The sequence below is a fragment of the Mauremys mutica genome, chromosome 11 (assembly GCF_020497125.1).
Source record: "Mauremys mutica isolate MM-2020 ecotype Southern chromosome 11, ASM2049712v1, whole genome shotgun sequence".
NCBI lineage: Eukaryota > Metazoa > Chordata > Testudines > Geoemydidae > Mauremys > Mauremys mutica.
Window position 1 is genome coordinate 47,414,497 of NC_059082.1, and position 24,867 is coordinate 47,439,363.

The following is a 24,867-nucleotide window of genomic DNA, read 5'->3' on the forward strand; positions in this document are numbered from 1 at the left end:
CAGATACACAGTGGGCCAAACTCTGAAGTTCTAAGTCAGGCGAAAATCCTGTTATAAAGTTAGATGATCAAATTATAAGAAGCTTTCTTAAGATTATACACAGCTCCATTGGCTTCATGCTCTGAATAAGGATGGAGTAAAAACTGAGCAGGGACATCAAATTTGGCCCTTTTTGCATAATTTGATATTACTTAACTTATATTGTAAATACCATTTATAATTCAAACAACCTGCATCCTGATTAGATCTACCCAAGCTGGCATTTCCTGTTTAGCTCACCTCAAAACCACAGATTTGACAATCACATTTTCCAAGATAAATATTAGTCCTAGGGAGGTCAGATCCTATGTGCAAAAGGCTCATTGATTCAGTGTATTATTCATATTGTGCATATGTGTAATAGAAAGGGGTTTGTTTACAAGTTGTTTTCATGTATATTTTACCATTTAATCAATCAGCAGTATATATATTTCCCAAAACCCTTCTCAAAAATTAAACATCCTCCTTCCCTCAAATCACTGTGCACACCAGCAGCTGTCTGTGTGCTGAACTCCTCGCATCTGGATAACAATCACTTCAAATCAGCTTTTTCATTCTTTTTTTTCTGTTTCATTATATTGTTCTCAAATTCTAGTTGTTAATAGGGAAAGGGAGCCCACCTCGCATCCTTCTCTCGGCTCCGATTGGCTGAAAGTTTCCGAGCCTTGTTCCGATTGGAGAATCACAAATCATCTCCCTCCCCCCCCCCGCCGCGCATTCACTCCTTAGTCCGCCGTCGTTGAATTTGACCAGCAATCTGTGGACACCTTAGACAATTTCACTATAAGCCTCTTGGTCACTTTCATCTCCACTGCTTTTCCCCTGGATCTGAATTACAGCATCACTCCGCACTAGCAGGAGGAAAGAGGGAAATCCTGCTATGCATCCTGACAACTTTTGCGGCGGAGGCCTGGGGAGATGGATGGCGGAGACATGCAGGCGTTAATTCCCCACGCACATTCCAGCATGGTGTCTGTTGGAGAAGGATTTACACTAGTCGCTGGCATTTGATTCCTCTTCCTTCTGCTTTCTTGAGAGACGAGATCTCCGAGAAGATGCCTTTGGTGCTGTGGGCTTTTTGTCTTGGTGTCCTGGATACGGTCCTTTGCAGTTACTCAGAAGACCAGTGCAGCTGGAGGGGGAGGTACGGACTTCGGTCCTCAATTAAAAATATGTAACCATTGGCAAGGATCACCAGAGATCGCACTGTGCTAAATGTGCCCTATTGTGGGAAAGTATCTGCTTTGTCCAGAAACTCAGATAACTTTCAGTTAATAATGCAGCCTCAGATCCTCCAGCCCCATTGTCTGCAGTGGGAATTTGGATGGCTGGATGGATATTAATGAATAAAAGGCTGGGGCAGGAGAGTTTACGGTGTCACTCTAAGAAAGGAGCTGGTGGATGGGGTAGCGCATGTTCTGGCTGAGCTGCTATAAATATCAAGAGAGGGGGCCTGATTTTGTTCGTACTTATCCTGGTGTCAATCAGGAGTAAACCCACTGAAGTCAATGGTGTAAAGGAGAGGAGCTTTTAACCAGAAGTTTGCATTCTTCTTACTAACCTGTGCTCAGGGAAATATTGAATTTCCACTTTATGTTTGAGAAAAGGAAAATTCCAATTCTTATGGCTGCCGTTTTTAGTCAATTGAGTTTAACTTTCACAGAGCCTCTGGGGAAAATAGATTGCTTTCCCCTAAGGAGGTGATGGTTTGGGTTCTGTCCCCCATCCCCTGATTGCTATCAGAGGGGGAAAGTATCTCCCTCAAAGCTAGCTAGGTGAAAGCTTACAAAGTTTTAGCTTAAATCCAATCTGGGAGAACAACATCCATCCTCCCAAACCGTGTCTCTGTGAGCGGCAGCATCTTGTGTCCTCCGGCAGAGGTTATGGTCTCTGCACCACATAAACTCTCCCGCTGGCTACCCCAGCTTCTCTGTGCTCCGTAGTGGTGGGTTTTACTTGGTGTGCTGATTGTTTTATTGCATCCTAGGGCTGCAGGCTTCTTATTGTTTCTTTGCAAGGTGGAGGTAGGGGAGAAAGGAGTAAAGAAGTGGAAGCGCGGGAGTTTGTTTACTTTTTCTCATCTTTATGGCATGTCCCCTTGGAAGATCAAAACTGCCCCCTAGAATACTCCCTGCAGTGTTACAGGGACAAGTGAGAGTTACAGACCTCTGCCACTTGCAGTTTCTTGATTCCCTGTTCTCTCCACCCTGTTTTGCACTTCATAATATTAGTAGTGAACCAATAAAATCGGATGTAGCAGTAGCTGATCCTTTCCAAATACACCATACTGCCTGCTTTCATAGGAAAATAACTCGAGTGAAAGCCTCAATAAAAAGCCTCTGAGCAGCCTGCTTTAATACATGAGCCAAATTGCTCTTTGACAGGATTTTGTTGGGAGGTTGCAGAACTCCCAGGCCAAGGAGCCATTTAAAACCACAAACATTGTTCAGATCTGAGAGCAAAGCAAGGTTTGTCAAGCAGTTACTGTAAGAGCCCTGGGGCTTGGAACACCTTTTCATTGTGTGGGTACAGTGCCTATAGGGTGACCAGACAGCAAATGTGAAAAATCAGGACAGTGGGTGAGGGGTAATAGGAGCCTATATAAGAAAACAACCCAAAAATCAGGACTGTCCCTATATAACCAGGACATGTGTCACCCTAAGTGCTTAGGACAGTGGGGCCCAACTGAGGCCTCCAAGCCATGCTGCAGTACCAACATGGAAGGAGGCTGGATTGCCATCTGTCTTGGATGGTTTAGATGCAACAAATCCTGCATCTTGGTAGGGGGTTAGACTATCTGACCCTTGCGGTTCCTTTGAAACCTATGGTTCTATATGATGAGAGACAACCCAACTGCTGTGAAAATGCCTTTGTAGAAAAGAGAGCTAGACCTACAGATGGCAGCACCATGGGCACTTTAAAAAACATCCCCAAGTGGCAGCATCTGTTTCTCAGTGTTTTTGCCTATGTGCAGTTCTACAGATGAGTTAACTACAAAGGAGCAAAAAGTCGGCCAAGTGACTGTCACTGGTTCAGTTTGGATTAAAGACCTATGCCCTTCCACCTCCTGCTGAGACTTTTGCTTGCTTACCAGTGCAATAGTGCAGAGAATGGAGAAGTATTCATATTGCTACACTCTTAGGGTATGGCTACACTTACAAATCTGCAGTGCTGGTGGTTGCAGCACTGGTCATCCAGCTGTGCAGGGCCAGCGCTGGTGTGTGGCCACACTCACAGCTGGTGTGTGGCCACATTTGCAGCGCTGTTGGGAGTGATGCATTATGGGTAGCTATCCCAGCATTCAAGTGGCAGCAACGTGCTTTTCAAAAGAGGGGGGTGGGGTGGTGCATAGTGTGACAGGGAGCAGGCGAGAGAGAGAGAGTGGATTTTTGGAGCCAACACTGTGTGTTACCTTCCTGCCTTGAAAAATCAGAACATGTTCCCCATCCCTTACCCTTAACTCTTAACTGCAAACAGCCTGCAGCCAATGGACTCCCTCTCTCCCCTCTGCCCCGTTTCTGTCAAGCAAACACTCACTCCCTGCCTGCCTCATTATCTCATTTGATTGTTCACAGATTGATCACAGCAAACAGGAGCTGTGTTTGTAGATAAGCAGCTCCGGGATCAACGAGCTACGGAGCTCCGAGTTCATAACAAAACAAAGAGAGTAATTTATAAAAGCATTCTGGGATATCTGCTAATACCCTGGAGGCCAATAACAGCACTGGTGTGTGGCCACACTTGATGAGCAGCGCTGGATCACCAGCGCTGCAATCTTTATTCCCCCATGCTGAGCCAGGTGTACGGCCAGCGCTGCAGCCAGGGAGTTGCAGCGCTGGATGTGCCCTGCAGGTGTGGACACTTACTAATTGCAGCGCTGGAAAGCCTCCACCAGCGCTGCAACTCACAAGTGTTACTGTTCCAAAAGCTTTGGAACTACTTTGGAAAAGTTTGGCTGTTGCTTTTACAGCAGAGATTTAACACAATCAGTAGCCCCCAAAAGGTTTCCAAATAAATGACTTGGTCCCTCTTTTGGATCATATGTGAACTAGTTTTTCCTGCCAGGCTGTAACTGTGTGGATTTCAATGTTTTGTTATGGGGCCTGGCTGCAGAGTCACAATTTTGGGGGACTAACCTGGGCAGATATATCTCTCCCTCCTTTCCCTGGTCAAAGACTCAACTTGTATTAGAATAGAACACTGGGGAAGACTTGTTGGCTGGTAGACTGAAAGCCCTTCTAGCTTAATGTATGCACTTTCTCAAACTACTCAGAGTTGGGCTGGGTCAGTACTTGGACAGGAGACCCCATTTAAAAAGCCTAAAGATTATTCTTCTTTCTTAAGCCTGTTAGCACCTTTGAGATAAGATGGCAAATCAAGATCCTAGCCATTTGTTCTTATTAATGATCCCTTGACATTCTTTGTCAATATTAAGTGTGTACGGACCAAATTCCAAAGCAGGTAATTAGTGTTTGCCTTCCAAAATCTTACCTATAGTTTAAATCAGATACAGCTACAGTTTTCTGCACTTCAATTAACATCACATAGTCACACTACAACTTAGCAACTGCTGTGTTTTATATCAAAGGTATTTCAATACAGGTGTGAAGTGCTCCTTATATATCCCTGTCTGCTTTGAGTTCTTTGGGTGGAAAGAACTATAGAACAACACAGTAGTTTTATATTATAATTCTTTTTTGTTTAAAAAACAAACAAACAGGAGGTAGAGTTTACTCTGAATGGCCTTAAATCTCTTCTTGCACAACAGGTGAGAGCAGAAGGAAAGCAGAGTAAATCCCATCTCGGATTCAGGAGAAAGCTGAGCCTTAATTTGTAAAAGACAACAGGAGCACGCAGGGGCAAGCTACCCCCAGAGCCCCCACAACCTGTCCTCCCCTGAGAGCTCCCTCTGATGGACACCTCTTAGGAGTTCGCCCAGCTGTGCGCAGCTCCAGCCTTCTCCATCGCTTCTCAGCCAAACCCCTCAGGTTCACCTTTGAGTAAGGGGAATACTATACATTGACATTTATTCTGGAAGGAAAGACTTGCTGACCAGGGCCCCATGCAGACTCCCTGTACTGAGCTCCTGTCATTTCAGTTAGGAAAGCAAAAGCCAGGAGACAAAAAAAGCTCCTGAGTGGTGTGTGAGGCCTGGGATATGCAGGGGATCAGACTAGATGATCTGGTGGCCACTTCCGGCCCCAAACTCAATGATTATGACAAAACCTTAGGCCAACAATATCACAGAGGCCAGTGATTTGTAGGTACCTTCTAGAGGTACCTAGAACCAGGAGGTGCTGAGCATCCACAAGTGAAATCTCTACAAGCTGTTGGGGCCCAGTAGCTCAGACAATGAGGTGCAAGATATTAGCCCCACTAAATAAAAAAACCTGAGGGCCTTCCCTCACAATCAGAGGCCAGGCTTGAAAATTCTGGCCATGGGAGGGAGGCCAGGCAGCCAAAAAGAGGAGAGGTCCTAGGAAAAGAGGAGCTGCATGTCCGTTTCTTGGGAGGATCAGGCATAATTTGGATAAAGAAGAGCATGAGACGTCCAGGCCTGGAGCCTGGTATGCCATGTATTCAAGCTTAGTGGTGGCTTTGGTTGGGAGATGCTGTTATAATAGGCATTCCAAACCCATTGGGATAGGAGCAGCTTCATTTCCTGGAGCCTTTGAACCTCATAATGCTGCATCTTGGCAGGGGGTTAGACTAGCTGACTCTTGCAGTCCCTTCTAGCCTAGGATTCTATGATTGTCATGCTGTTTCTGCAGCGAGGTAGAGAAAGGGGCCCTCAGCTCTGCGTTTGTGTCTGAACTTCACCAAAGCATCAGGGTGTCTGGAGCCCCAGAGAAAAATGGGGAATAGCTATGAAGTTTGGAAGGGGGGGTGGATTTAGGGATCCAAGGTCTGATTCAGGTCCATCTCCACCTGGAACATTAATGATCTGGAGGACGGCGTGGACTGCACTCTCAGCAAGTTTGCAGATGACACTAAACTGGGAGGAGTGGTAGATACGCTGGAGGGTAGGGATAGGATACAGAGGAACCTAGACAAATTAGAGGACTGGGCCAAAAGAAACCTGATGAGGTTCAATAAGGACAAGTGCAGAGTCCTGCACTTAGGACGGAAGAATCCCATTCACTGTTACAGACTAGGGACCGAATGGCTAGGAAGCAGTTCTGCAGAAAAGGACCTAGGGGTTACAGTGGACGAGAAGCGGGATATGAGTCAACAGTGTGCCCTTGTTGCCAAGAAGGCTAACGGCATTTTGGGCTGTATAAGTAGGGGTACTGCCAGCAGATCGAGGGACGTGATCATTCCCCTCTATTTGACATTGATGAGGCCTCATCTGGAGTACTGTGTCCAGTTTTGGGCCCCACACTACAAGAAGGATGTGGAAAAATTGGGAAGAGTCCAGCAGAGGGCAACAAAAATGATTAGGGGGCTGGAGCACATGACCTACGAGGAGAGGCTGAGGGAACTGGGATTGTTTAGTCTGCAGAAAAGAAGAATGAGGGGGGATTTGATAGCTGCTTTCAACTACCTGAAAGGGGGTTCCAAAGAGGATGGATCTAGACTGTTCTCAGTGGTACCTGATGTCAGAACAAGGTCTCAAGTTGCAGTGGGGGAGGTTTAGGTTGGATAACCAGCTCTCTGTGGAGAAAGAAGTAGTTCTGGACTATTTAGAAAAGCTGGACGAGTACAAGTCCATGGGTCCGGATGCACTGCATCCGAGGGTGCTAAAGGAGTTGGCCGATGAGATTGCAGAGCCATTAGCCATTATCTTTGAAAAATCATGGCGATCGGGGGAGGTCCCGGATGACTGGAAAAAGGCTAATGTAGTGCCCATCTTTAAAAAAGGGAAGAAGGAAGATCCAGGGAACTACAGGCCAGTCAGTCTCACCTCAGTCCCTGGAAAAATCATGGAACAGGTCCTCAAGGAATCAATTCTGAATCACTTAAAGGAGGAGAAACTGATCAGGAACAGTTAGCATGGATTCACCAAGGGCAACTCATGCCTGACTAATCTAATTGCCTTCTATGATGAGATAACCGGCTCTGTGGATGAGGGGAAAGCAATGGATGTGCTATTTCTGGACTTTAGCAAAGCTTTTGATACAGTCTCCCACAGTATTCTTGCCAGCAAGTTAAAGAAGTATGTGCTGGATGAATGGACGGTAAGGTGGATAGAAAACTGGCTAGATGGTCGGGCTCAACGGGTAGTGATCAATGGTTCCATGTCTAGTTGGCAGCCGGTATCAAGTGGAGTGCCCCAAGGGTCGGTGCTGGGGCCGGTTTTGTTCAATATCTTCATTAACGATCTGGAGGATGATGTGGACTGCACCCTTAGCAAGTTTGCAGATGACACTAAACTGGGAGGAGTGGTTGATACGCTGGAGGGTAGGGATAGGATACAGAGGGACCTAGACAAATTAGAGGATTGGGCCAAAAGAAATATGATGAGGTTCAACAAGGACAAGTGCAGAGTCCTGCACTTAGGACGGAAGAATCCCATGCACTGCTACAGATTAGGGACCGAATGGCTGGGCAGCAGTTCTGCAGAAAAGGACCTAGGGGTTACGGTGGATGAAAAGCTGAATATGAGTCAACAGTGTGCCCTTGTTGCCAAGAAGGCTAATAGCATTTTGGGTTGTATAAGTAGGGGCATTTCCAGCAGATTGAGGGACGTGATCATTCCCCTCTATTCAGCACTGGTGAGGCCTCATTTGGAGTACTGTGTCCAGTTTTGGGCCCCACACTACAAGAAGGATGTGGATAAATTGGAGAGAGTCCAGCGGAGGGCAACAAAAATGATTAGGGGTCTGGAGCACATGACTTATGAGAAGAGAACAAGGAGTAATGGTCTCAAGTTGCAGAGGGGGAGGTTTAGGTTGGACATTAGGAAAAACTTTTTCACTAGTAGGGTGGTGAAGAACTGGAATGGGTTACCTAGGGAGGTGGTGGAATCTCCTTCCTTAGAGGTTTTTAAGGTCAGGCTTGACAAAGCCCTGGCTGGGATGATTTAGTTGGGAATTGGTCCTGCTTTGAGCAGGGGGTTGGACTAGATGACCTCCTGAGGTCCCTTCCAACCCTGATATTCTATGATTCTGTGATTTCCAAGCTGGTTGCACAGTAATTGAGCAGGCTGCTCCATGAGGAAGGAGCAAGTAGGCATGAAGCCAGCCCAGAACTGGAGGAGGAAGACAGGAGGAGCAGTCAGGAGAGTGTTCAGCCTGACTCTTTGTTACAAGCCATGCTCCCACATTCTAGGTCCGTCATGGAGTGCCCCAGTCACTAAGACCCAGATCCTGCAAGGGAGTTAAGCGCTTAATTCCCACTCAAATCAATGGGATGTAAGCACCTAACTTAAATACTTTGGAGGATCAGGGCCCAGTCCTACTCCCAAGGCTCTTGGGCATGTGGGGTCAGAGCCGGTAGCTGTGGCCATTGGATGCTAGTTTAATCTACTGCATGGCGGGGCCATTGGGAGATGAAGTGGCCCTGGAGCATGCTGGGATAGAGAGCCTTGTGCCAAAGGGCTAGTATAGTGGTTCTCGACCCGGGGCCTGGGGCCACATGCAGCCCAGTTAGCATACAGCTGTGGCCCAGCTCAGCTGTGTGCTAAAGGCCACCCACATCCAGAGACTGCCAGGTTCCCGGCGCGGAGGGATCTGGGCTGCCCCACCACTTAGCACAGCAGGGTCAGGGTATGAACTGCCATTCTGCCCCGCATGGCGGGAGTCTGGAGTTTGGGCTGCCAGCCGGCCCCACGGGGTCAGGAGCCTGGGGCAGCTGCCTGGCCCTACAAACTCTAGGGTCCAGGGCAGTTATGGGGTGGGGATCCAGGGTCGGGGCAGCCAGCCCACCTTGTGTGGTGGGGATCGCGGCAGCCAGCCCACCCCATGCAGCAGGGGTCCGGGGTCGGGGTAGGCAGCCGGCTTCGTGAGCTCTGGGGTCCAGGGCAGACAGCCGGCCCTGGTCCAGGGAAGCTGTGCGGCAGGGGTCCAGGGCGGAGGTCCGGCTTGCTCTGCGGGGTCCAGGGCTGCCGGCCCGGCCCCACAAGCTCCAAGGTTCAGGGCAGCCGTGTGGCAGGAATCTGGGGCAGCCGCGCGGCAAGGGTCTGGGGCGGGCAGCTGGCCCCACGCGGAAGGGGTCCAGGTCGGGGTCCGGGCTGCCGCTGCCCTGCCACCCGGCCCCTGCGGCCCAGCTAACACATTGTGGGCCACATATGCAGCTCACAATGTGTAATAAGTTGAGAACCACTGGGCTAGCACTATGGTAACATTAATTTGTTCTCCCCTTGCAGTGGCCTGTCCCAGGAATCAGGCAGCGTGGAGCAGATCTCACTACACTGTGCTGAGGGCTCACTGGAGTGGCTGTACCCAGCTGGGGCTTTACGCCTCAGCCTCTCCCCCCGCCTCCCCATGAGCACTGCAGCCAAAGGGAAGAGCCCCAGACAGGTCACCACCTGTATCAAGCCCTCCAGCACCTTCCGAGGAGCTCAGATCTATCTGGAGAGGAATGGGATCCTGGAGCTGTTGCTGTCTGAGGCAGATGCATCCCTCCGCCCCAGGGTGCACTGCTTCACCTGGCAGCCCCAGGAGAAAGTAGCACTGTTCCTTCAGTCTACCCTGCACCAGGACATCAGCCGTCGGATCGCTGCCTTCCGCTATGAGCTGCGGGGAGACTGGAACTCACGCCTCTCACTGACCTCCAGCAATCTCAGCATGGAAGGTAAATAACCAGTGGCATGGCTCCACAGGGTGCAAATGTAACATTAACAGACCCTGGTCATCTGTGGGTGGGATTGGACCTGGGACCTCTGGAGCTAAATGCATGAGCCACTACTGCACGAGCTAAAAGCCATACAGCTGTTAGCTAAGTCTGTAAAGAAGACTCATTAATCTCTCTCTCTAAGCAACCTTTAGAGGGAACAGAATACCCCACCCAGGAGGTGTGTGGGTTACACCACGACTATTAACCAATTTAGCTGCTAACCCGTATTGCCCTCCTGTCCTGTTCTGTGAGATCCACCACAGCAGTGCCCTCCTGACACAAGCTGCTGCTCCAGCAGGATGAGATTCCTCACTGCATTGTTCTACCAGGGCCAGCTAAAAATCTAGGCTTGTGTGCATCCTTTTAGAGAGGGAGGCTGGCTGGAGCAGGGCACAAGGACCCAGGACTCCTGGGTGCTATTCCTTATTTTGACACTGACTCACTGTGTCACCTTGGGCAAATTGCTTCACCTCTTTGTACTTCAGCTTCCCTCTCTGTACCACTGCTGACATACCTTACAGGATAATTAGTTAATAACAGGCCAGTCCTCAAGGCCTTACTTAGTTTGCACTCAGGCAAAATTCCCTTTGATTGATGAAGACAATGGGAAGTTTTGCGTGAGTCAGGTGCCAGGATTGGGCCCATTACTGGCAGCGATAGCAGGGCCCTGAGCCAAGCAGCTGTTACACAGTAGGAACTCTTTGGTCAGTGGGAATCTTCTTGGGTTTCTTGCAGCTCCAGGCTGCAAAGAGGCACAGGCTGCAGGAGGTTCCAGCCACTGGCTGCTGAAGGACCCGCATCATGTGAGCCTCCTGTTAGGGACAGGGAAGGGACAGTAATCCAAGCTGGCCTCTCTGCCTGAGCATGTTCAGAGAGCAAAGCCAGGAGCCAGAGGAGGATTGTGAAGCAGCTCCTATCGGCATGTTTAATTGGCGCTATCTTGCCTCATGGCTGAGTTAACGAAAGTCCACTGTGGGGCCCGCAAGAGACATCCTTGCCATTCAGCCACCCCAGAGATAAGGGGCTCTCCTGGTCACCATGCAACCCAGGTATTTCCCCCCATGGGAACAGCAAGGGCTGCTCTCTTGCAGTACTCTGGGAACCCTAAACATGGGATTAGTGTGACTGGTTTTTCAGGAGAGGGGATTTGGAAAGAAGTAGCCTGGCCCTGCAGCAATGGTTCTTTCCCCCCTCTTCACCTTCCGAGCCATAGGAACAGCCTCCGGTGGCAGCAGAGGTGGCCCCTGGTGAGGGAAAGAGCACAAAGATCTGGAAGCTGTGGGCTGGATGAATTAGCAGTATGTTGCCACAGAGCTAGCAACAGGCCAAGCATACCCTTCCCTGCCTGGATAGCTAGTCTGTCCTAGTCAGGTACCCCATGTACCATAACACCAACACCTGCCATAAGGGCTTGTCTGGGAACCTCAAGACTAGATACACCCTGAGTCTGTCTGTATAAGAGGACAGAAACCGACTGTTGAATCCCAGGCACCTTGAACACTGGGAAAATTCTCCTCCTGCTCTCGGTTCTCAGACCTAAAGCTCAGCAGTGTTTGAACTAGGGAGGGACGTGCATGTGGTAGGGGTCATCCAGACCAAGGGAAACTTGGGCTCAAGCCAAATCCCTGGCTCCATCTCTAGCCTATATCACAGAAGGGGAGCATGTCATTGCCTCCCTCCACTGCCAACTGTAAGTCACTGTGTATTTCTGATTATTAAAGAACACTGGGGTGGGGTAGAGGAAATATTTCCCCTTGGTGAGAAATAGCATTCATGGTCCTGTTCAGAATGTCCCAAGAATGGATGGAGCTGCCCCTTTCCCATCATGGCTGTCACTAGTTCTGTTTCAAAGGGACTGGTTTCGAGGTTAACAGATGATTATGTGCTGCTATGGTGCACATTTGGCTCTTACCTCCCACTTTGTATGGGTAGTTTCTCCAGTAGAAAAGCCTTCTCCTCAAAAAGCACACAGTGGTCCCATGAGTGTGCTCTGAGTCAGGGACTCTGTATTCTGTTCCTAGGGCAAGTCACTGAACTGCTTGGTTTCCTGATCTTTGCACTGGGGATGCCAACAATGAACTACCATGCAGGGGAGGGGCAAGGCTACATGAACTGCAGTTTGTAAAGCACTTTAGACTGGCAGGTTGGGGGAAGGCTAAACTGTACTGGGAGGAACACAGCACCCTGAGAGTCAGTTCAATTCCTGGCTCCCCACAGACTCCTCGGCTGACCTTGGACAAGTCATTTAAGCACTTTGTTCCCCAACTGTAAAACAAGGGTGGTCATGCTTGCTTTCTCCCTCTCCTTATTGATCCTGTATGTTTAGCCTGTAACTGCTTTAGGCCAAGGCTGCCTCTTGCTATGCGTACATACAGCACCTTGCAGAATGAGGGGTCTGTGAACATAAGAACAGCCATATTGGGTCAGACCAAAGGTCCATTTAGCCCAGTATCCTGTCTTCTGACAATGCCAGGTGTCCCAAAGGGAATGGACAGAACAGGTAATCACCAAATGATCCGACCCCTGTCGCCCATTCCCAGCTTCTGGCAAACAGAGGCTAGGGACACCATCCCTGGCCCATCCTGGCTAATAGCCATTGATGGACCTATCCTCCATGAATTTATCTTGTTTTTTTTTAACCCTGTTATAGTCTTAGCCTTCACAATATCCTCTGGCAAGGAGTTCCACTGGTTTACTGTGCATTGTGTGAAAAAATACTTCCTTTTGTTTTAAATCTGAGGCCTATTAATTTCATTTGGTGACCCCTAGTTCTTGTGTTATGAAAAGAAGTAAATAACACTTCCTTCCTTACTTTCTCCACACCAGTCATGATTTTATAGACCTCTATCATATCGTCCCTTAATCGTCTCTCTTCCAAGCTGAAAAGTCCCAGTCTTATTAATCTCTCCTCATATGGCAGCAATTCCATACCCCTAATCATTTTTGTTGCCCTTTTCTGAACCTTTTCCTATTCCAATATATCTTTTTTGCGCTGGGGCGACGATATCTGCATGCAGTATTGAAGATGTGGGCGTATCATGGATTTATATAGAGGCAATATGATATTTTCTGTCTTATTATCTATCCCATTCTTAACAATTCCCAACATTCTGTTCACTTTTTTGCCTGCTGCTGCACATTGAGTGGATGTTTTCAGAGAACTATCCACAACTCTCTTTTTTGAATGGTAAAAGCTAATTTAGACCCCATCATTTTATATGTATGTTTTCCGATGTTCATTACTTTGCATTTATCAACATTGAATTTCATCTGCCATTTTGTTGCCCAGTCACCCAGTTTTGTGCGATCTTTTTGAAGCTCTTCGCAGTCTGCTTGGGACTTAACTATCTTGAGTAGTTTTGTATCATCTGCAAACTTTGCCACCTCACTGTTTACCCCTTTTTCCAGATCATTTATGAATATGTTGACTAGGACTGGTCCCAGCACAGACCCCTGGGGGACACCACTATTTACCTCTCTCCATTCTGAAACCTGACCATTTATTCCTACCCTTTGTTTACTATCTTTTAACCAGTTACCAATCCATGAGAGAACCTTCCCTCTTAGCCCATGACTGCTTATTTTGCTTAAGAGCCTTTGGTGAGGGACCTTGTCAAAGGCTTTCTGAAAATCTAATTACACTATATCTACTGGATCTCCTTTGTCCGCATGCTTGTTGACCCCCCTCAAAGAATTCTAGTAGATTGGTGAGGCATGATTTCCCTTTACAAAAACCATGTTTACTATTTCCCAACAAATTATGTTCATCTATGTGTCTGACAATTTTGTTCTTTATGATAGTTTCAACCAATTTGCCTGGTACTGAAGTGAGGCTTACTGGCCTGTAGTTGCGAGGGTCACCTCTGGAGCCTTTTTTAAAAATTGGCATCACATTAGCTATCCTCCAGTCATTTGGTATAGAAGCTGATTTAAATGATAGGTTACAATCTACTGTTAGTAGTTCTGCAATTTCACATTTGAGTTCCTTCCGAACTCTTGGGTGAATACCATCTGGGCCTTGTGACTTATTACTGTTTAGTTTATCAATTTGTTTCAAAACCTCCTCTAATGACACCTCAATCTGGGACAGATGCTCAGATTTGTCACCTAAAAAGAATGGCTCAGGTTTAGGAATCTCCCTCATATCCTCAGACATGGAGACCGATGCAAATAATTCATTTAGTTTCTCTGTATTGGCCTTATCGTCCTTGAGTGCTTCTTTAGCATCTCGAATGTCAAATGACCCCACTGGTTGTTTAGCAGGCTTCACTGTGACCCAGGGACCACTTGATGCCAAATGACAGAGGTCGCAGAGAGGATGCATAATAATAATATTAGAAATTGGAGATCAGGCAGGACCAAAACTCATGTGTATGTGGACTGCCCAGCCTGCAACTCAGGTGTACACAGCTTGGAACGTCACCAGACAGCCCTTACAGGAAAGATACTGCAGTACTGTAGGATGATGGGGCAGAACATATCAGCCTATGAGTGTGTTTTTGGGAGGGCACCATGCCACAGAAATGAAGCAAGTGTACGAAGTTTTCCATGGAGAACATGATACACAAAAGCTGTGTGGTCTAGTGACTTGAATTAAGGGCTAATAGTCAAGAATTTGTGAGCTCAGTTCTTGCACTCTGCTGCCAGTTCACTCTGTTGCTTTGGGCAAGTCACTTTACCACCAAATGGAATAATGCTTTCCTGGATCCTTGGAAAGGGAAATGGGAAGATAAATTAATGCTTGAGAAATACGAATGCTAAATATTATTCCTCTTTTGGCCGAGTAGTGTGTGGCCCAAGCAGGGTTAGCCTATGAGATCTGGCAAAGCTCAGAGAGGGTTATGAACAGCACTTAGTCCTGTTGCACCTGCCCATCCTCATGGCCTCAGCCCAAGGGGCAGCCTGGCTCAAACAGATGAGCACCCCAACTTAATGATTCCTTTCAGTCTCTGCTCCAGAGTGTGAACTCCAGGGGTGGAGGGATGGGTAGTTGTGTCTTGACTTGTTTTTCTAGTTCCAGCGATTAGTGCACCAATTCTGAAATGTGCTTTCTCTGGTCTCTTAACTCCTTATGCCAGGGGTGGGCAAATTTTTTGGCCCGAGAGCCACATCTGGATGGGGAAATTGCTTGCTGGGCCATGACTGTATGGCTGGGGCACGGGTTTGGGGTGCGGGAGGGAGTGTGGGGTGTGGGAGGGGGTTCAGTGTGCAGGAAGGGGCTCAGGGCAAGGAGTTGGGGAAGAGGAGGGGTATATGAGGGGGCTCAGGGAAGGAGGTTGGGGTGAAGGAGGGGGTGCACAGTGCGGGGTGGGTGCGGAGTGTGGGAGGGGGCTCAGGGCAGAGGTGCAGGGAGGAGTGTGGGACAGGGCTTAGGGCAGGGGGTTGGGGTGCAGGAGAGGTGCGGGGTGAGGCAGGGTGCTCAGGGCAGGGGGTTGGGGTGCAGGAGGTGTGCGGGGTTTGGCACGGGGTTGGGGTGCAGGTGGGGGGCTCAGGGCAGGGAGTTGGGGTGCAGGAGAGGTTCGGGGTGCTGGCTCCGGCTCAGCGCTACTTACCTGGAGTGGCCCCTGGGTGGCAGTGGCCTGCAGCGGCCCTGGCCCCAACCCTGCACTGCTCCGGCCCCTGGGGCAGGGCGGGGCAGAAGGCTCCACATGCTGTGGGTACCTCCCCCGAAGCTCCCATTGGCCGCGGTTCTCCATTCTTGGCCAATAGGAGCTTCAGGAGAGGTACTCACAGGTAAGGGCAGTGCGCAGAGCCCTCTGCCCCCCCTCCCCAGGGGCCACAGGGACTTGGTGCTGACTGTTTCTGGGAGCGGTGCAGGGCCGCAGCGCCACAGAGGTGGCAATCCCATGGGCCAGCTCCAAAGCCCTGAGGGGCCAGAGCTGGACCGCGGGCTGTAGTTTGCCTTATGCTCTCTGGAGGGGCAGTGGAGCAGTCTAAACAGTGCCTTACACCAGAGGTTCTCAATCTTTTTCTTTCTGAGGCCGCCACAACATGCTATAAAAACTCCACAGCCCATATGTGCCACAACTGGTTTTCTGCATATAAAAGCCAGGGCTAGCGTTAGGGGAAGCAAGCAGGGCCACACCACAGAGGACCCCGCAAAGGTAAGTTGCTCAGACTTCAGCTTCAGCCCTGGGTGGCAGGACTTGGAGCCCCAGGCTTCAGCCCCATGCAGTGGGGCTTCGGCTTTCTGCCTTGCGGGGACAGAGCTTCTCTGGTCTTGAGGCTGCAATGGGGAGGGAAAGGAAGGAGCGAACCGGGGGTAGGACCACAGTGGGTGGGCAGAATGGGCTGGGACTGTGGGCAAAACAGAGGCAGGGCCACCGGAGAAAGGGGCAGAATGGGGGCAGGGCTGTGGGGGAAGGGAATGGAATGGGGTGGGGCCATGGGCAGGGCTGCCGGTGGAAGGGGCAGAATAGGTGCAGGAACCCAGGCGGAAGGGTGGGGTGGGGGCCACAGTTCTGGCACCAGGGTCTCTCCACTTGCTCTGACCCAGGGCCCCAGGAGACCTTAATCCGCCTCTGCCTTTGCATGCCATATGCAGAGCAGGGGTGGGCGGCAACAGGAGGATCTGTTATCTCAGTAGGGAGTCTGGGGCAGTAAGGAATTGGGATGCAGTCTCCCAAACTGGTACTATACCAGAGTTGGAAGGCAGCAGCTAGCGATCTAGGGAAAGGGAGCCAGGCTAGAATGGAAACTAGTATGCCCAAAGACTGACCCATGTCATCACCTTCCTCTGACAGGGCGGTTGTATTTTGACTGAAGGGTAAAGCTGGACGCTTGATCTAACTCTCACAGGTGTTGCATGTGTGAGCACAAGCTACAAAGTACAGAGCAAGGCAGGGAGAGCGCAGCTGCCAACTTGTGGCTGCCCAGGAGCAGGAGTGAGGCCTAAGAGGTGAGAGTGTAGCTAAACAGCTCATTAGCATGATGAGGGTCACACTTCAGCCCACATTTCCTCCAACACACTTGTTCTCTGCCCACAGAGGGCATGATGCTCTGTCCCTCAGTTCAGAAGGTACTGTCCAGCACTGCTTATGTTCTGCATGCATAGCCTCTGCCTGCAATGGCCCATGGGCCCCTTGCACATCCTGTGGGGCACCATGGAATCACTTGGATACAGCATACCAGCAATCCCCATCTTGTTCTTCCCTTCTCCTGAGTAGTTCATTGCAACTCCTGACTCAGCCAGAGGGGTCACTGCAGAGCTCCCCAGAGCACATTGCCTCTGCAGTTTTCCCCACACAAATCCAAAAGCTCTGAACTTGACTCTGGGACCTTTGTATTTTCTCTGTAGAATCCACATCCCTTGTGCATGGTGCTATTGCAGGGGGAAGCTGCATTCCACTAGGCCAGCTTTCAAGGAGGCAGAGCCCCAGGCACCTGGTGGTTTGAGGAGGCCAGATGGCGATGCTGTGTGGCACCTGCAAACAAAAGGGATTAAGCCAGCATCCCCACCTCAGGAATATCTGAGCAGGAAGCCTGGGACTCACTTCTAATGTAACTTTTCTCTGTTTGGATGCTGCAGGGGCATGCCGGCCGTGTAATGACACCGAGATCTTGATGGCCATTTGCACCAGTGACTTTGGTGAGTACATCTTCTGCCATTTCTGCATTCACTGTTGCTCTCTTCTGCTTCACATTCTCTTTCCCCAAGGGTTCTTTTTCCAGGAATTGGGCGTTTGACATCAGTGGATCCCAGAATTACCAGAATTAAACACAGAACAAAGAAAAATCCAGTCTCTGATGTCCCCATGATAAAGACACATGCTAACCAGCACATAATACACAGTACTATTTACCACTGGCCTCTACTAGAGAGAATGAGAACAGCTCAGTTATGTGTCATAGGCCCTATAACAGCTATGGAGATTTTTCCTTATCTCAAGTGGTAAGGAACTGTGCTGATGGATTAAAAGGCTTTGAATTCTATTCCCCGTGTTGCCAAGGAGTTCTGGGAGATCTCTGGCAAACACTAGAGTTGTACAGAGCACAACAGTTTCATTCTGTGGCAGCTCTCAAGGTTCTGAACTTTATTTTTTGTTCCACATTAGAACATTTCACACATTTTAGCTAAACTGAATCATGTTGAAACATCTGTTTTTGGATGGAAAGTGTGAGTTTTTCGATCTGGCTTCCCTTCCCTCATCAGATGAGACCAGAGAGCTCTTGGCCAAAAAAAGCCTTGCCTATGAAAGCAGGCTAAACTGATACATTTCTGCAAAACGTTTCCGCTTTGACAAAATTGCAAAATTTCAGTAAAAGTCATTTGATCAAAAATGTTCCAACCCGCTCTAGTAAGTATTGGAATGAAAGCCGGAGTACTGTGTGGCCAGATTTGTTACTTAATATACTCTGTGTTGAGTCTTTCATACACCCCTGCATTCCACAGGTCTTCCCAGTGAAATAATTGGTGCAGAAATAAAAGACACAGGAAGAGGGAGAAATTCAACAGCATAGGCAAAGTAGAAAAGCCTCTTCCCTTGCAGCACAGGGGCCAGGCACTTGAAATGGAAAGGAGGGGCCATCTTTTCATCCTCCCCAGCCACCTGCAAGCACACACAGGGTTGGGCATAGTCTAGATCTGACAGAGCATGTGCATGGGAACTACTCACAGTATGAACTTTCCAAATGCTGAGAAAAACAAGGGGCAGTTCATGTGGAATCACAGAGAGCCCAGTGTGGCAGCTTTACAACAGCAAACAACCCAGCCATTGCCCTTTGTTCCTGCCACTTAATTAGCTGACTCATAGCTGGCAAGCCAGGCCACGGAAGGTAGCCTGTGGTAAGTGTTGCCGGCATTTGCTCCCAGGCTGTGATCACACAGCCGAAAACAGTCTTGCTCCCAGCACACATGGCTGTGCCACAGTGGACGGTTGCCAATTATTCCTGCACGTGCTGTTAGCCTCCTGATTTGCATCTCTAAACAGTAGAAGGAAGGTCAGGGGTCACTGGCTGCCCGGTCTGGAGTTGCCATGGCAATGAAGAAGTCAAACGTAAGAGCAAGGGATTTGCCATGCTAGATCAGATCATAAATCCATCAAGTGGTCTGGCAGAGGCCAATACCTGATGATTCAGGGAAGGCCAACCGCACTAGAATGCACCCAGCTAATTGTGCAGTATTATACATAATATGTGCAAGGAGAAGAAAATCCCTTTCTGACCTTCACAGGTGATCAGTGCATGCACTGAAGCATGCGGCTTCAAATCCTTTATCTCAGTACATAACTGTGAATGCTCAGAAATGCCCATGAGTATCCAGCCTATGAATTTGATTCAATGACCCTCAGCAAAAGCACATTCCCCAGGTTGGCTGTCCTCTGTGTGAAGGGGGATTTTCTTTTATGGTCTCTCTAAACTTACCAGCCATTCCTTTCAAGGAGTGACATCCCAACTAGAGCAGAGGGGGAGGGGGCGGTGATGATCCCTTTAGAATACAACACTTGACATCCATCTGCTGCATTACAAGGGGATTAACATAGGAGAACCCACTGAGCCCTGGTGTATACTAGACTTTTGGGGGGGTTGCAGTTCCAGTAGTGGTAGTAGGGATAAGAGCACAGCATGGATAGAGCATGGGTGTTTTTGCCACTGTCCCCTAGACTTGCTCAAGTATCTCCCCTTCTTATTTTGGCCAGTGAACCTCAATTCTCTCCTGCAGCTCCCCCTCCCTGCAAAGCACTGCTAACTGGGTTCAGTGCAGGAATCCCTGGGAGAGTTTCTCTGGCCTGTGTTATGCAGGAGGTCAGACTTGATGCTCACAGTGGTCCCTTCTGGTCTTACAATTCTATAATGCATCTCCATTGTGATCTGCAGTCCCTTCAGCTAATCCAGCACCACATCCCCATGCAGACCTGCCAGTGCACTGAACATGTAAATACCTCAGGTTTTTGGCCCAGGTCTCCAGAAACAAGAGGCTGGTGCACTGACCCCCTGTGCCACCTATATCTAGTCAGTTTTTCCCAGATAGCTAAATGTTCCCAGTTAGGATCTCTCTATTTATTCTGCATCCCTATCTCCTAGAACTGGAAGGGACCCTGAAAGGTCATTGAGTCCAGCCCCTGCCTTCACTAGCAGGACCAGGTACTGATTTTGCCCCAAATCCCTATGTGGCCCCCTCAAGGATTGAACTCACAGCTCTGGGTTTAGCAGGCCAATGCTCAAACCACTGAGCTATCCTTCCCCTCTTGCAAAATCATAACAGTGCAACAGTTCCCAGCTTTGGATCAGTGAGTAATTGTGTCTGTCCTACCACCTTTCCCCTCAGTCATTCGTGGCAACATCCGGACTGTCTCCAACGATGTTGAGATGCAGGAATCCATCATCAGTGTGAGCGCCATGCGCATTCACCGGCAGAAATTCACTTTGTTCCAGCCTGTCGGCAAATCCAGCAAATCCACGGGCAGCATCCACACCCTGCTGCGGTGTGGAGTGAAACCGGGACCTGGCAGCTTCCTCTTCACGGGGTGGCTGCACTTTGGAGAGGCCTGGCTCAGCTGTGCTCCTCGTTACAAAGACTTCCGGCGTATCTATGAGGATGCGCACCAGGCTCATGAGAACCCCTGCGAAGTCTCGCTAGACTGAGTGATGAGGGCAGGGGCGTTCAGCCTGACCCTTGGAAATGAGGATCACCAGCTGCAACAACGGTGTCACCAAGGGCTCACATCCACCAGCCTGGGGCTAGCAAGAGTTCTCCCCATCCCATACACACCTGCAGTGGTCCCTGCTTCACTTGCTCTGTGCTGAAGAAAGTTGTAAGACACCTTCGTTGCTAACAGGAACCTGGCCCCGGCGGAGGAGATCCCCAGACTGCTAGTTACGATCGGGCACAGTAATACACACAGGACTGACTAATGGAGAGCAGGACTTCTAGTCAACCCTCCCTTCAAGTAGCTTGAGGGGACAAAAAATGCCAGTGAAATGACACAGTCTCTCCACAGTTGCTAAGTCATCCTTGCTATCCCAGGATTCATTGCCAAGTGAGTGCCAGCACTGAGGGACTCTCTTCCTGTACTGAGACTGTTCAGATTAAGCATGGGAGTGGGCTGAGCGCGGAGAGGAGATGATGGATCACCAGAACTGGAAACCGATGCATGAGCAACTCTGCTCCTCATTTTGCACTGAAACACACCCAAACATCGCGGAAAAGGCTTTGGCAAAACCAGCCAATGATGGGGGAGCCTGTCCGTGAAAATCCTACCCGAAGAAAGAGGCCATTCTAACTGCACCTGGTTTGATCCATAGGACCTGATTCAGCAAAGTTATTGAGCACATGCTGTCAGTCCCATTGATTTCAAAGGGACTAAAGCCTAGAGCCTCAAAGGTATTTAGGCATCTATATGCTTTGTAGAATCGGGGCCTTGTTGCCCTGACAAAGTTTGAGTCTGAAGTAGCCCTGCTCCCTCCCCTTCCCCCGGAGGAACTTCACCCCTCTAGGGAGCGGAGGAAGACCCATGAAGTGGCAGCTACCATGTTTACATTCCATTTAATATTTCTTTGGGTAGAAATGTGAAGACACTGCTCTGTACATACCATGGGAAAGTGGGGGATAGCTGAGCTATGGGGGAGAGTTGGAGCAGGGTTGGGGATATCTGCTGGGTGGGCTCTTGAAAGGATGTAAATTAATGGATCACAGCTAGAAATTTGCCTATCTGTGGTTCTGAACTTGGCTGCCAAAAAGTTGCCCCATGGAGTCCTCACAGGCAGCCTTAAGACTTTGATTAAACCATTATGTGAATGTATACACAAGCTCAGTGCTGCTCTTCAAGCTCTTGCCAGTAGAGCCCTCACTCAAAGCCCCATGCACAGACTTTGGCGCCACCTCTCTCCACACATTTACCTCCATCCCTCAAACCTGGCATTGCCCCTGCCTTCAGCAACACCCAAAATGCAGAATCACCAAAAAGCTTCTAGGAAACTTTAAAGCAGAGTCAGGCCCAGGCTGAGATTGGCTCTAAACTTCCCCAGAGTTCTGCTTCAGATCCAGATCCAGGGTTCTGGTTCTGATGTGCCAGTCTGGTTTCATCGCTGCACTAAAGAAGCTGACCCCATTTTAGCATCACTTTTGTGCTGTCTCTGGTCTATGATCATCATCTACGGGCCTTGACAGGACAAGAGGGGTGGGAAGAACCTCTGTGAAATTCAGCTTGAAGTGGTCCAGAAGGCAGTCCAGTGTGACTCATAGAATCATAGAATATCAGGGTTGGAAGGGACCTCAGGAGGTCATCTAGTCCAACCCCCTGCTCAAAGCAGGACCAATCCCCAACTAAATCATCCCAGCCAGGGCTTTGTCAAGACTCCTGTGTGTACAGCAGCGAACTCTCACCAGGGAAATCTTTGCTAAGGCATTTATTCTGCTTTTTTAAAATGAAGATTTGGGTAGACTGTAGTTTGAAGAAAAGGCTCCTGTATAATAGACCCCATAAACTAATGGCACCTGTGGAAGCCAGAGTGCATGGAAGAGATGTGACTGGAGAGCATAGGTTTGTCTTTCTGCAGCTTGTGTATTTCTGAGCAGATGGAATCTCAACACACTATAGATATACAGTATTGCCAACCATGTGTGTATTGTAGGAGATGGACTTGCAACATTGTGAGGAGTCCCTATGTAGAATCTGTACGTGTGGAACAGAGATTGTCATGCCATCCCAGATCAGTGTGCTTCAGCCTTAATCTACTACCACTGGTGATGGAAAGTGGGGACGCAACAGCTGCTGATGGAAGTATTCAGGCAGAAAGAAGCAAAGATCTTGGGAGGAGAGAGCAAGAAAGCAGAAGCCTGTCATTGGAGAACAGGAGATAGGACTAAGGATCAAGAGATTCAAGAGACTGTTCTCTTCTAGGTCATTGCTTACAACTGCAGAGAAGAACAATCTCTTGGTTTGATTATTGGGGTATGTGGGAAGGAGATCTGGGTTTTCAGTTTTAAGCTGACACATCCACTTTGTGCTCAGTAGTTGTAGAACGGAAATTTTGAGTTAAAGGAACAGGTCTGAGGGGAGTTTGGGATGAAGTCAGTCACACCAGTTAACTATCAGTAAGCTCCTAATTTAATGTGGAAACTGCCACTAAAAGCCCAGGAGTTTTAGCCCTGGGGTACACTACAACTTTCAGTTGAGTTTGTAACTCATTAGTGGCACAGCTGACTCTAACCATGGCTTGTGTCTACATACTTAACACTCAGTTAGTAATCATGGCAGTTACCTAAGTAGTTTTGGCTCAGTTAGGATCTAGCCTGGAACATGGTTGGCTTTTTGTCACCAGTTCGTAACATGTTTTTGCTGTGCAGGTGGACAGCCCAGCATGCTTTGGTCCCCCTGCTGCAGCATGTCCTCTATTCTAGACCCTGTTGAGGTGTCATGAAAGCGGCCCAGATTTTCCCACAATGCACTGCTACAAACCTAGGGTAAGTGTGAACACACAAACATCTGTAAGATGGTTGCACTGTGAAAAAATCTGCAGCATGGAGACATGTCTGTTGTAAAGGGTTAGATGAGACAGGGTACAACACCATTGTTTCACATGTAGTGTGGATGAGACTTGAGGCCAATGAGTGACAGTGCACATGATTCTGGCCCACTTCCTATCCAAAAATGCTTATTTGGGAGAGGAGAGATATTTGACAATGGAGTGGGGACATCATATGTGCACTAAAGTTATAAAGATACCAAATTTGTGATTTTTTTAAAGACTAAACTTTATGTGTAAAGCATGGTTTTGTTTTAATTTGAAATCTTAATATAAAGTGCATCTCCACAGCTGTAAAACACTGCCAGGCACATTACCTGTCGCTGTTCTGTAGGGTGTAGTCAATGGCCGTGAGAATCTTTGTAATTGAGTTTGTACATATAATGTCTATTTACAAGATAAGGAAGAAAGCCCTGATTCCGCGTAGTTTGTAATAATGAGATTTCTTGTCATCTGTGGTTTTTGAAACACCATATAAAAAAAAAATCAGTATTTCTAGCAACTCTTGCGTCCGTGATTTTTTTTCTGGGGACACTGGGTCAGGCTGTGTTCCTATCTCACTAGTTTAGAAACAAAACTGAGTTTGGGAAAGTTAACAAAAACTAAACTGAGATTTTGTAAGAGCTTAACAAGTTGGAGAGAGGCTTTCACAGGGCTTTCCAGGTGGATAGCAGCTAACAAGCACGGGTTAATTAAGAGGCCCTCTCGGTCACGCCAGGGCTTCAACAGGTTTACATGATACCGTTGGGTCGCCTTGCGTTTATCCGGCTGGTGAACCTCGTAGGTGACCGGTCCTACTTTCCGGACGACTTCGTACGGTCCCTGCCAGCGGGCCAACAGCTTGGACTCGCTTGACGGTAGGAGAAGGAGGACTCGATCCCCCGGCGTGAACTCCCGGACCTGTGCCTCTTGGTTGTAGGCCTGCTCCTGCCGTTCCTGGGCCGCTCTTAAATTCTCACGCGCTAGGGTTCCTGCCTGGGCTAGGTACTCCTGCAATTGGAAGACGTATTTCAGGAGGCCCTGGGCTGGGGAGGTCGACTGTTCCCAGGTCTCCCGCATCAGATCTAGGAGGCCCCACGGCCGGCGGCCGTAGAGTAGCTCAAATGGAGAAAATTTCGTCGACGCCTGGGGAACCTCTCGGATGGCTAACAGCAAGGCCGGCAGGAACTGATCCCAATGGCGGCGCTCCCCCGGTGGGAACTTTCGCATCATGCCCTTGAGGGTCCGATTAAAGCGCTCCACCAGCCCGTCTGTTTGCGGGTGGTAGATGGACGTGCGGAGCTGCTTTATCCCTAAGAGGGTGCACACCTGTTTGAGCAGCCGGGAGGTGAAGTTGGTCCCTTGGTCCGTTAAAATCTCCCTGGGGAGCCCTACTCGCGCAAAGATCTTCACCAACTCCCCGGCAATGGTCCGGGCGGTAATGCTCCGCAATGGGATTGCCTCCGGGAATCGGGTGGCGTAGTCCACAAGCACCAGAACGTACTGGAACCCGGCCGCACTTTTCGGTAGTGGGCCCACGAGATCCGTGGCGATCCTTTCAAAGGGTGCTTCCATGAGGGGCATGGGGACTAGGGGTGCCCTGGG

The 24,867-nt window shown here is 49.1% G+C and overlaps 1 protein-coding gene across 1 annotated transcript; it reads left to right on the forward strand.

Annotated features, from left to right (window-relative positions):
- The first annotated feature begins 801 nt into the window (after nucleotides 1-801).
- Nucleotides 802-23,773, forward strand: METRN (meteorin, glial cell differentiation regulator). The gene is made up of 4 exons (XM_044978808.1): nucleotides 802-1,183; nucleotides 9,347-9,774; nucleotides 17,345-17,404; nucleotides 20,084-23,773. Exons 1-4 carry the CDS (start codon nucleotides 1,095-1,097, stop codon nucleotides 20,398-20,400), a joined length of 894 nt encoding a protein of 297 aa, XP_044834743.1. The 5' UTR covers nucleotides 802-1,094; the 3' UTR covers nucleotides 20,401-23,773.
- The last annotated feature ends 1,094 nt before the right edge of the window (nucleotides 23,774-24,867 follow it).